We start from the raw sequence: 12,414 nt of genomic DNA, 5'->3' as shown, positions 1-12,414 counted from the left end.
AAAGGAATCAATTAGATCTGAATGCATTTTAGCTTGACTTCCTAGGAAAACAAATACTGCTATTTGTTGTCTTTTTAAAAGTGTGTGTCAATAGGCATAATTTCTGCAAACAGTAGAGAGGGACAGGATAGGAGACTGGAGATCATCAGTTACATCAACAATGTTTCTTTCTGTACAGTGATTAAAGAAGGAACTTTTCTTGGCATCTCTTACATCAGTAAAAGCCCCACATGCTGGCATAGCTCTGTGATTCAGTATTTGACCATAGGAAACACATTTGATAGAATTTTGTGCTCTTGTGCAGTTAGGTACAGATATTCTTTAGCTTCCTGTAGAAAAGAATCCAGGCACAATCTCCTGGATTGGTCTTGGGAAAGAACTCAAGATAAAAGAAAATTTCTTCTTCTTGAAATGAAGCTCTACACTCAAGTCTACTCTCATAGTCTAATATTAAGATGGAAGTGAATAGTGACATTCTCTCTTACCTTTCCCCCAAACCAAAATGTTTCCACTTGAGTCTCCTGTAATAGTATCACCATTTTCAGAAAAGGTCACACACAGGACAAACTTTGGCTTCTCTTGTTTCTGCATGGTTATGAAAAATATACATTCACAGCAACACACAACCCATGGATTTTAACTTTATGCATTTGTTAATTTAGTTTAGTCTTATACAGCTCTATTATCACTTAAATATCTATAAAAGTTAAACACATTCCTACAGTCTAAACAGAATAATCTGTGCAAGGGCAGAAGATGCATCCTCTGAGTTTTTTGGCCCAATCCTGCACCCTTTAATTGCAAGCTGGGGACAGAGTGAGTGAGAACACGTGCCAACATGTAACATATGACCAGGACTGCTCTGAGATAAACCCAATTCCCCAACTACTCCAGAATGCCAAAGACTTGGAGTATTTAGAAGTGGCCAATGTTTCAAACAAGCTTTATTATTATAATTCTTAACTCCACAGTATTTAGGAGAAAAAATTAAATATTACTAGAGGGTTTGGCCATAGTGTAAGAATGAAGGGATCATCTCTTGAAAGAAGCCCAAGTTTCCGTAGTGAAACTCTGCATTTAGACACTGACAGCAACAAAAAAATCCAATGTGTAAGGGAACAAAAACATCATTGGTAGCTTCTAAGGACATTATACATTCCTTGCTGACAATCTATGTGTATGATCCCTTTCTCCCCCAAACTAAGAGCTGTTCTTTGCAAGGACCACCACCCTTTTCCAGCTCTAACCATCACCAAGACCAACAGAGCCAGAAGAGGGAGAAAAATCCATTTAAAATGCATGAAAAATAAAATGTGACAAAATTTACATGCATTCTCTCGGCATCTCCTCCTGATTTCACACAAAGTATAAGAACTGACATTGTAAATATTGTTCTGACTCTCCTTGGGAGCCACAAGGAGCCTCCACAAAGCAGTTAACTAGCACTCACTGGAGTTATCTGCAGTTATTGCAAACATCCCTCAGTTGTGCACGCAAGTGCTGTACAGCTTAGTCTATATTCAAGAACAAAACCAAATCAAACCTTGAAATGAAAATGATATTTACCAAATAGTGGCCAGCTCAATCTGTATTTGAATGACATATGTGCATGTGTCTAAGTAGAACAGAGGAAAAGGGAAGAAAATTCATACAAATTCATACAAATTTTTATGGGGTCTTTCATAAAATAAAAATCTCCTCCATCACACATTCTCTCCTTTTTTTTAATCATAGAGAGTTTTAAGGTAATTTTATTTTCCACAGGTTGTGAGTGGGAGAGTGGGGTTATGTAGCAAAAAGAATACAGGAAAAAGAATAAAAGGAAAAATGGGCAATTGCATTTCAAAATTTCAGTGTGGAAATTTTATCCATGGAAAAGTTCTTTGTGCCATACCATGAATGCCACCTGAGCTTCTGCAACACTTTGAGTTTAATAATAATCACTTATTTTGATTTACTCAAACCTTATTAAACCTTATTTCTATATGACTATATCATTACTATAAACATAAAATTAGAGAAACATTTTATTTTACCTCAAATAATCCTTGCTTTTTAATAAGGGAATTTCCTTCTAGTGTCCAAAAATAAAGGTGTGATTTTCCACAGGTGACTATTATATTTGTATCAGTAGGGTGAAAATCTGCAGCAAATACAGCCTCATTAGAGCACTTGGAAGGAAAAAGAAAAACATTGTATCAAAATCTAAAATGCAAAGGAAGGAAAACAATATTACATGGTTCTCTAGTTAGGTAAACTGATACTTCTGACAAAAGAATAATTCTGAGCTATGAATTTACTAACATAGACTGGAATACTCTGTAGTCAAAAAATTAATGTTATGTCTTTATAAGTTAGTATCAAAATGTATCCTTAAAATCATGTCACATAATGAGCACTTCTACACAAAAGATTAGTTTAGGATCTTTTTCCTGCACATGCTCCTATCATTGCTGCCTAAAATTTTCTAATAAATTCTAAAATGACAATTCTAATCAATGACAAGAATGACAACAACAGCAAAATTTTATAAAAACCAAAACTATTCGGGTAATCTTAACAAAGAGAAAATATTCCCTTTCTTCATGTTCCCTGCCTTTTATACAAGTGTTAAAAAGGCACAAAAAGTTAAATACAGAAAGACATTTTATTACAAGAAACCAGATCTACATACAAGCAAGTAGTACAAAATATCTTATTGCAACACCTTGACATCTGCCAGCTTTTCTTCTTTCTGCCAGTCCCACACTGAAAGCACATGGTCATTGGAGTCATCCACAGAGCACAGGCTACTTCCTCCATTCTGAGGCAAAACATGGGAAATATTAATGCATCATCCAAACAACAAGAGGAACATATAAATACACATTCAAAATAATGAAATACTTATGTGTAAGTGGAGATATTTACACATATTTACTCTTTAACTGTTATATTTGTAGTTCAATCTCCATAAAATATAATAATTTATAGGGTCATCCTAAAAAGGGAACCAGAAGAAGGACTCTTGCAAGCTGCAGACAGGAACGTGGTAGGTATCTCTTTACAAATATTCAGTAGTGGAAATTCCAAAGGCAAACTACACATCATTATCTATTTTATTATGAAAGCTTTTCCTGATAACTATACTGGATTTCTTTCTTTGCAATTTAAACCAATTATTTCTTCTCAGATGCCTGTTAATACAGGAAACCATTTTATTCTTCATATTAGTATAATAGACCAAAATCAGAAAACATAGTAAGGAATTAGAAAACAACTTATTCTTGACAGGTGTCTTTTTTATAGTTATGACATTTATCATTCTTTCTAATCTCAATTACTCTAATTCCTCCATTCTTTCTTCATTCTTCAGGCCCATAACATGTCAGACACAGCTACAAAAACTGCTGCCCTAGCAGCCCATGAGGTGGGGCAGAGGCAGGACTAAGGAACCTGAAGAGAGGGCATCTAAAGTGAGAGAGCTGCTGCTACTGGGTGGGAAGTGATGCTCAGAGCAGGCCAAGCTGTGACCAAAATCACAAAGCAAACATATTAAATACTGACTTTCTTCTGGCAATTCTCCCAATACAGCCCTCTCTTTTCTACTTTCTATAAACATAAGTATCAATGGATTTCAAGTGTTTGTAGAAACTTCCACTGAAGTAAATTTTGCATAGGGAATAGACCAGGTAGTCATCTCCTGTCTAAAAATGCTGTCAGGACAACCAGACACCACCCCATACACTGCTTACAGATTCTGTTGTGCACAGGGGGCTTTGCAGCTTGCACGTGCCAGGTGACAGACTCAAGTTTTTATATGGAACTGAAATGCTGCCTATATCAGCATGTAAATATTTCCTTTATCTCTGTGACAGAATAGAGTTCAAAGGATAGTGCCAAGAGGCAAGCAACAGGATTCTACTTTTTTACAATCCTTTATTCATATGCCTATGCTGCTTTTTAGCAAAAGATTTTCATTCTCCTATGGGAGCCTCAATTTTTAAAAGTCTTTCTTCAGTCATTTTGGTCACAGTGAGAGAGTTAGAAGGTGCAGAGAGAGTAAATTTCTTATGCAGGGAGAAACCGAATAGGACGATTCAAGAAAATTAGGGATGCTGAAATCTCAAGTACACAAGTATTTTTCAACTGCTGAAGAAATTAATTGCAGTTTATTTTAAGTACATGGTAAATCTCTGAGAATGCTGAGATATTGTCAACTTTAATTGCAACCTAAACTGTTGGAAACAACTGGGCTGCAAGCTTTCCTCCTCTAAAGAGGAACTTGAGAGAAAAGACAGCTTGAAAGTTTGTTTTGGTCACCTAAATTTGAAAGATTTAAAGATCTTTCCAGCAAACAGTCTTGATATGACTATTCATATACTTTACTTACAGATTTAGAAAAAGCAATGCAAGTGACAGCTCGGTCAAAAAACCCCATTCCGATGACATGAAGTGTGTTCAGAGTTACAGAATCCCAGACACGCACGTGTGGTGGCAATTGCTATAAAACACACAGAGAAAACATCAGCTCAAACAATGATGGAGAAAACCCATCAGGATTTGAAAAAATGAGAATTCATCTGGAAAAAAAAAAAAAAAGCACAATTGAAGGTATAAAAATTGTCAGGACCTCTCTAGAGTCACCCATGTAAGCACAGATACATTACAAATGGTTTGCTGATTATTGTGCATAGGACCAGTATCTGGGACTGACTATGCAGAGGGTACAGCAAGTCAGATACCAGTTTGTTCACTGAAGTTCACAGCCACTGAGACACTTGGCATGAACTGAAAATTGTTGATGACTTTGTGACATGAGATTTACTGGTAGGCCCAGGTAGAATTGTAAGTGTACCAACTGAGATAACTCTGGTAAATGTAAAAGGTAAAAGTGTGAAAAGAAGCTCAGGAATTTTTAAAATGTATCAACATTATAAAAATGGCTGGGGAAAATAACTTTATGCTCAAACTCTTTTTTAGAACTGTAATCAGAATGAGATTGCTTTTGTAAATTATTTTGCAAATAAAATTCCAGATGTATATCCTGGCCCCAGATCATCTCCTCCCCTCTGCCTTTGGCTCCGGGCGCCCCGCGATGCCCCCCATGGCCACCAGGGGGCAGCCCCGGGCAGCCGGTGGAGTCCCGCGCTCAGAGGCCGCCAATTCTTCCTTTAACATAAATTAATACATCTCTAAAAACCCCAAGGACACAACAATACCTCAGTTAGATTAGTGGCTTTGATACACCTATATACCGTATTCCACTCAAGCCCAGACCTCAGACTTTTAGGCTTTATTTCATAAATCCAGTTGTAAGTAAAATAAAGCTCCAACACATAATAAAAATTAATAGTTTATGTTATTCAGCTAAGTTATCTTTATACAAAACTTATATTGCATAGCTGGTATTTCCTTTTTTTCCCCACTGTCCTGGTTTGAACTGGGATAGAGTTAATTTTCTTTTGAGTAGCTGGTGCAGTGCTGTGTTTTGGACAAGAATAATGCGGATAACACAGATGTTTTGGCTGTTGCTGAGCAGTGCTTACTCTAAGTCAAAGACTCTTCAGTTTCCCATGCTCTGACAGTGAGGAGCAGACATGAAGCCAGGAGGCAGCATGGTCCAGGCAGCTGATCTGAACTGTCCAAAGGGATATTCCATACCACAGAATAGCATGCCCAGTACATAAACTGGGGAGTTGGCCAGGAGAGGCCGATTGCTGCTGGGGGATGAGCTGGCCATCAGCCAGGGAGCCATTGCATTGTACATCACTTTCCTTTCTTGGGTCTTATTTATCTCTTTTTGTTGTATTTGTTATTATTATTATTATTATTATTATTATTATTACCACTACTACTATATAACAACAACCATACTTATTTCAAACCACAGAGTTTGTCCTTTTTCCAATCCTCCTCCCCACCCCACTGAGGGGTATGGGAGGGGGGTAGGTGAGTGGCTGTGTGGTACTTAATTGTTGGGCATAAATCATGACACTCAAAGTAATCAACATATTGATAATCCAGACTTTACCCCCAAATTCTCCTTTGGCATCTGCCTAGAAGTTTGCAATAGTTTGGTTGTGACAACAGCTGCATACTCTTCTGAGTAACTTTTTCCTCATGGTTTTTACTGCGTGTGCTTGTTCCCATTCTTTTTCCCCTTTGTTAGCTCTTTGGAGCAATGTTCATCTTACTCTGTTGAAATAGTCCCAGCTTACAACAAAGCTTACAATAATACAGGTGGCAATAGATAGAAAAATATTCTTGCCTAAATGATGGGAAGAGTAAGTTTTTTTTCCAGCAAATAATTCAAACCGGTTCTTCATAGTTTGGTTTTGGTGGCTGTGATGAAAAATGATGTTGTATATGGTACAATTTAATGTCCTCTTTTCTTCCACATCCATCTGCCCTCTCAGGTCTCCTTTGCAGCCTTACCCCTCCATGCTTCCAGAGACAGTTCCAAATTTACCTTCAGCCTAAGTCATGGAACCAGAAACCATTGGCCACTCTTGATAATGAAATTGGGTAAGTGCGAGAGCGTGCAATAGGAACCCTCAAATTAAGTTTTGCTTCTGTTCAGTCCAAAAATGTAAGACCAATTACAGTAGGAAAAGAATACAGCATGTATCTTCTTAATAACATATTCTTGTGAAATATAAACAATTATACATCAGTAAAGAAGCCACTTACTTTCCCATCCTTGGATGTCCCTGCAACTTGACCTGTTGCTATAGTAATCCTATCAGGATGAACAGCCAGGCTACAGAAGAAAAGAAGAGGCCAAACTTTAATCTATTGACGATCTATTTCAACAACTATTACTTGAGCCTGTAATAAATAGCCCTGTTTTAGTCATATAAAGCACACAGCACAAGTGTAAACTTTAAAGAATATAAAACCAGAACTGACAAAACAATTGTCACGCTCTTGTATTTTAAAGTCCTCTGAATTCTTTTTCACTGCATCTGCTTTGCATGCCATTCTAGAGGCCGAGTACCCTACAAAATGAACTGCTGCAATAATTCATTTAGCTTTACAAACCAGAAAGGCATTCTCTTTCCAGTAAACCTGATAGCTTTGAAATATCTAGAGACAGAAAATTTGAAAGAAAGAAATGAGATAGAACAGGTCCAAGGTAAAAATCTCCTTGTAAAACAACCAGATTATGCAAATAATTCAATTTATGAAACATGCTCACAATTCAAGCCAATTTGGTTATCAGACCTATTTTTGGCTTCGAGGTACAATGGGTGTTTCATAATGCCCAATCTAAAGAAGGGATGTCAAACTCATTTCACCCATCGGATAATCCAGGTGCTCTTTTTCAGCTACACTGCACAAGTAGACTGATACCATCAAGATAAACCATTGGTTTATTTGGATTTCAGTTTAATGATTCTGATGTTTGCTGGTATCCAGTAACCTCTGATCTTCAACAAACTTAAATCATTTTGAAGCCAAATCAGGCATGTGTGCATGGCAGCAAACAAACCAGGTCCAGTTTAGAGGTTATCTGCCATGGGGTCAGCATGCCTGAAGACTACCAGGAAGGCCACAGGTGAAATTACTATTATTTTGCTGGTTAGGTTGAACCTAAAGGAACTGTACACCTTGTGAACTGTACACTGGGTGGGAAGTGTGAAGGGCAATAATTCAATCCTACTTAAAAAATGCAAGGAGAAGATTCTAAAGAAGATAATTTTCAATCATCCTAAAAGAAGAGTAAGGAAAATGATTTGATCTCTCTCAAATAGATGTTTTATGAAGAGAAAAAGAACTGCTATGAGATGACTTACCACTTGACATCATCATTGTGACCAGTGTAATGTCTCTGGAGCTGCTCTTCCACGTTGAAGAGCACGACCACAGAGGCGATGAAGTACACGGTCTCGCCCGTCGGCAGCAGGTACAGATTGCTGCGGCAGTCCCGGCCCCTGTAGCCATAGCTAGAGTGCTGGTCAAGCTGCAATAACATCGTCTCCCCATCGAGAATGTTAAAAACAAGACAAAAAAAAAAAAAAAAAAAAGGCTTCTCTGTCCTTGTAGTCTGTAGTCTCTGTCCTAAAGTCTCCATCTCTTGGCTTGAGCACAGCTTTATTACTTGATAACCTTGAGAACTCTTTCCCTTACTACACTAGAGAGTTGAAGTACGTTGCAGATTTTAAAACCTACATATCCTGCAGAAAATACATAGCAAGGAATAGGGGAAATTGCAGATGTACTCTTCCTTTAGCATCCTCTAGAATTTGCTAAATACCATACAAAGGCAATACTAGTTTTGTCCCAGGTGTACTTACTATTTACACTGCTTGACTAATTAAAATAAAAAATTAGACTTGATAGAAACACTAACAAGTCATTCAGCACATCTCCCTGCATTACACAAGGATTGATTGCATTATCCCATGTGCAGGTTGATTCATTTCATTAATGTGGACATGACCAGCCAGATGGACAAAAACCATAAAAAGGTTACATCATCCATTCCAATTTATTTTTGTAGTATTTAAAAGGCAGTAGCCCAGATTCTGATGGTAGTCATACCAATACGAATATAAAATTAATTCAATGAAACGACTGGAATAATAATCTCATTTAAACTGAATGTTAAATCAGCCAAATGTTGTAGTTTTATTCTTCTGAAGAGTCATTAGGGACTACAACTATTTTGGCTTTGTTTTTTTTATGGAAACAGAAAGAAACAGCATTAGCAGAATCTTGGCAAAACAGAAGTGCATTCTAATGCAGTCAGTATGGAGGAACTGGCTGTGAAAAATACATGGGCAGATAATGAAACCCCATTTACATGCTCTAAACAAGACACTTGTGCACTATTCTAGATGGTCAATGACAAGCCACTCAAACTAAAATAGTCATGTTAACATTGTTGAAGTAATAAGGTCAATTGTTATCCTATAAAAATACCTATTTTATAAGAAACAGCTTGCTGATTTTTTCTTATAAATGCAATAGAAGTAGTGCAGCATACCCAATTATTAAAGTGTGAATTCAGAAATAGAGCTTTTAGTCTCATAAATTGAAACATCTCAGCCAAAGTTTCTTGAGATATTAAAGTGCAATGACATTGAAACAATCAATATCTTAAATTACATAGAATTTACTATCAATTTGAATCTGTGATGGTTGGTGTTACTACTCTAGATTGCCGGACAATGATTAATTTTTTTACATTTTTTTTTTTCTCTAAGGCCAGATAGCATTATGAATTGAAGCCAACATAATATCCCCTTAGTTCAACAACATATAATCAAATTTATAGTGAACCAGCAGCTGAAGTTAGTGTAAGGAATTGAACTTCTAAAAAAAGTGGAGAACATTACACAAACATGCATAAGTAACAAATCTCAGTGCACAAAAATAGCCATTAAATGGGAAAGATTACATTCTTTAGGGAAAATCTCCTTTCTATACTATTCTTCTTGTGGGGAACAATGCTGCATTCAACCCTTCACATGACTGCTGTTGTCAAACACTCAATTTCTTTCTATCAGCCTTTTTTCTCAAATGCAAACTCCTGGGGTTGATCCCTCCTTCTCCTCACTGTTTCCCACACTTGGATTTGGTGGCTTCGACTCGGATTTGGTGAGCTGGCATTTCAGGGAGTGTTACCTTGACCTTTTCTTTTCATTTGGCCTGCGGTTTTTGTTTCAAACCTCCTGCCTGCCAAGTGAGTTTCTCTTAAATGGATCTGGGCAGGCCCTGATGTCCCTAGTGCAAATTCTTACTTGGATTTTCCACCTCTGCTCCAGCCCCCCTCACACTTCATCACTCATTGTTTTTGTTTCTTTGTGTCCTAATATATATGATAATATATCAAAGGTGTGAACCTTTTTCAGCTTACCCAGACAGCTGTTAACGTGACTGTAATAACTCTTCATGGTTCTGGAATGCCCTGAAATCTGTACACATTAGGTTTTCTTCCTGCTGTTTCTCATCATACTCTGCTTTCCTTTCCATTTGTCCACACCACCTCCAATATCTTGTTTCCCTATCCCCATTCTTACATTATAGAGCATTTCTGGCTGTACTCCCACAGCTGCACTCATTTATCTGTTACAAAGATTTTTTTTCCTATTCCAGTTCCGTTACCCTCCAATCAAGCAGTGCAGCTTCTCCAGCTCAACTGGAATGAATGCCTGCAATATTGCTTGGTTTTCTGCTGTATTTATCTTTCTTCATAAATGATCTTATGCTCCTGCTCACAGTTTCTCTTCCCCTTGTTATAGTCTGTAAAGTAGGCATTACCTTCTCCCCCATTTTTAAAATTTATTTTTAATTGTCTTTCTAAATCTCCCATATACATTTAATTGTCTTTCTATACCTTCCATTGCTATAAATATTAAGTATGGATATCATGATTGGACTTAATTGCAAATAAATTAGAAACAGAAGAAGCTAGCACAGTATTTTTGGAAAAAAACTACCTCCTCCTCAATACCATTTAGTATAACCATCTAGGGTTAGTTAGATTGTTTTATTAATTCACACCTCTTCTATTCTTAGACAACCTTAGACAGGATTCTGCTGGGTATATGGACACACACCTGGAAGGACATATGAATATTCAAACTAAAAATAATAATCCATCTGGCAAATATTCAGTCATTTAAATAAGCTTAACTGAGAAACTAATGAGACTGAAATTATGACATACTCTAATGAGAATTTCTTGTAATAGTCTGAAATATTGACGTCAGGTTCCACCTACATGCTGCTAATGACACTCTGCTTTGTGTCATGCTTGGGTGTTCTGTTGTTTCCGTGAGCTTTCTAACACTTCCTCCTTACCATCCTTAGGCCCTTGAGTGAAGAGCTCCTTACAACTGCAAAAGACATAATTCAGTTCTGTTGTGATAAATGGTGAGAACCTGTACAATTAGATGGTAAAACGTTGCAAGCAGCATTTATCACTGTAATCTCACCTGTTTTATTAATTTTATGGATTTTTTTGTCTTTTTGACTCCTCTTCACTTATTTGTGCATGCACTATCTATGCAGTTCCAGCAGAATGGGATAGAACATACAGCCTCAGCTGAAATAGGAATAATAAGAATGGTTACTAAATCTGTCATTAATCCCTTGTGAATACAAAGGGACTTTTGGAAACTCTCTGAACATTCTGAAACCACATGCAGTTCTATTTATACAACTTTGAAAAAGACTATATGCAGTCTGTCTTCTTTTATGAAGTCAAAGTAATTTCCTATTTTCACTGCAACCAGAAAAGAGATTTTTCTTTCAAGAGAAAACCTTATGAAGACGTCATCTCTCTAGAGATAACAGATATTACAAATAAACTCAGATCTTGATTCAAGAAAAAACATAAACATATATTTGATCTTGAATCATTTATTATATATAAGATTATATAAAAGTGAAATGTCTTTTTTAAAATAAAGAATATATTCTATCATTATACTTAAATGTGAAATAGGAAAACTTTTTTATGTCATGAAACACTGATTGCTTTCAAGTTATATTTCTGCAGTTATGTCCATTCATAGAAGTCAGTGGAAAAATCTGGTTGCTCAGTATTTGTGGTGTTTAAGCCCCCTTAAGATACAAATCCAAATATTATTCTATATATTACATTTTATAAATTTTATGGCTAAGCATGTATCAGCTGCACAGCACTACTCAATTCAGGGCTTATTCCAGTTGAATGTACCATCCTCTTAAGGACAATGGTGTACATTTTATAAAACAGTTTAAAATGATAAATTACTGCTAAGAACTAGAAAAAAACCTGAGCTTGTCTTATGCATATTATAATTAATAATCCCATCTCACTACATTCTTATGCCCAGTTTAATCCTTAGCTAATTAGAAGGCTCCATACTTAACCTTCAGGCAACATTTAAGCAAAATCTTTCTTAAGCTGCCGCCCTGTACTTTACAAGGTGAAGAACAGCAGCCTCAGGAAGTTAACACCTATTTTCAATGGAATGTCACTTCAGCAATTAAATGAACCCTATGACCTTAATCCTGCTATACTTTAGCTCGAGAAGTTATTTAACCCAAATCATTATGGAATGATTGATTTCCAGTAGTCCTCCAGCACAGAAAGGATACACCCATTCCAGTTTAAGCCTCTTGGCTGGTAGTTCTACTTTTGCTTCCAAATTGTAAGATTCCACTTGCTCTTTGGGCATGTACATGGTAACAGGACGTCCACGAAGAAACATTTTTACGTATCCTTCCTCTACAAAAGGTCAGAAATGTTTAATGTTACACAAAAAAGCCATTGGGGAGAATTCCAGTGCTCCTCCATCCCTTCACACATAACAGTTTGGTGCATTACAATTATAAAATGACATGCAATCTCAAACTTAGAAATTTAGCAGGTTTTTTTTTTTCCTAAATCATAATCACTAAGCAGAATTTTTAAAAACATACAAAGTCCCTTCTTCC

General features: G+C 36.6%; 1 protein-coding gene across 4 annotated transcripts in view; it reads right to left on the bottom strand.

The window, feature by feature from the left end:
• Positions 1 to 12,414, bottom strand: part of EML1 (EMAP like 1) — an 80,250-nt gene that overhangs the window by 15,095 nt on the left and 52,741 nt on the right. For all 4 annotated transcript variants that reach the window (XM_058807542.1, XM_058807539.1, XM_058807540.1 and 1 more), the window contains 7 exons: positions 12,076 to 12,205; positions 7,779 to 7,928; positions 6,673 to 6,742; positions 4,373 to 4,483; positions 2,708 to 2,803; positions 2,037 to 2,171; positions 486 to 585 (listed from right to left, as the gene is read on the bottom strand). In XM_058807542.1, coding sequence (XP_058663525.1) covers positions 486 to 585; positions 2,037 to 2,171; positions 2,708 to 2,803; positions 4,373 to 4,483; positions 6,673 to 6,742; positions 7,779 to 7,928; positions 12,076 to 12,205 — 792 coding nt within the window. The remainder of the gene's footprint in view (positions 1 to 485; positions 586 to 2,036; positions 2,172 to 2,707; positions 2,804 to 4,372; positions 4,484 to 6,672; positions 6,743 to 7,778; positions 7,929 to 12,075; positions 12,206 to 12,414) is intronic.

Source organism: Ammospiza caudacuta, chromosome 6 (genome assembly GCF_027887145.1).
Source record: "Ammospiza caudacuta isolate bAmmCau1 chromosome 6, bAmmCau1.pri, whole genome shotgun sequence".
Taxonomy (NCBI): Eukaryota; Metazoa; Chordata; class Aves; order Passeriformes; family Passerellidae; genus Ammospiza; species Ammospiza caudacuta.
This window is presented reverse-complemented; position numbering and strand designations above follow the sequence as displayed.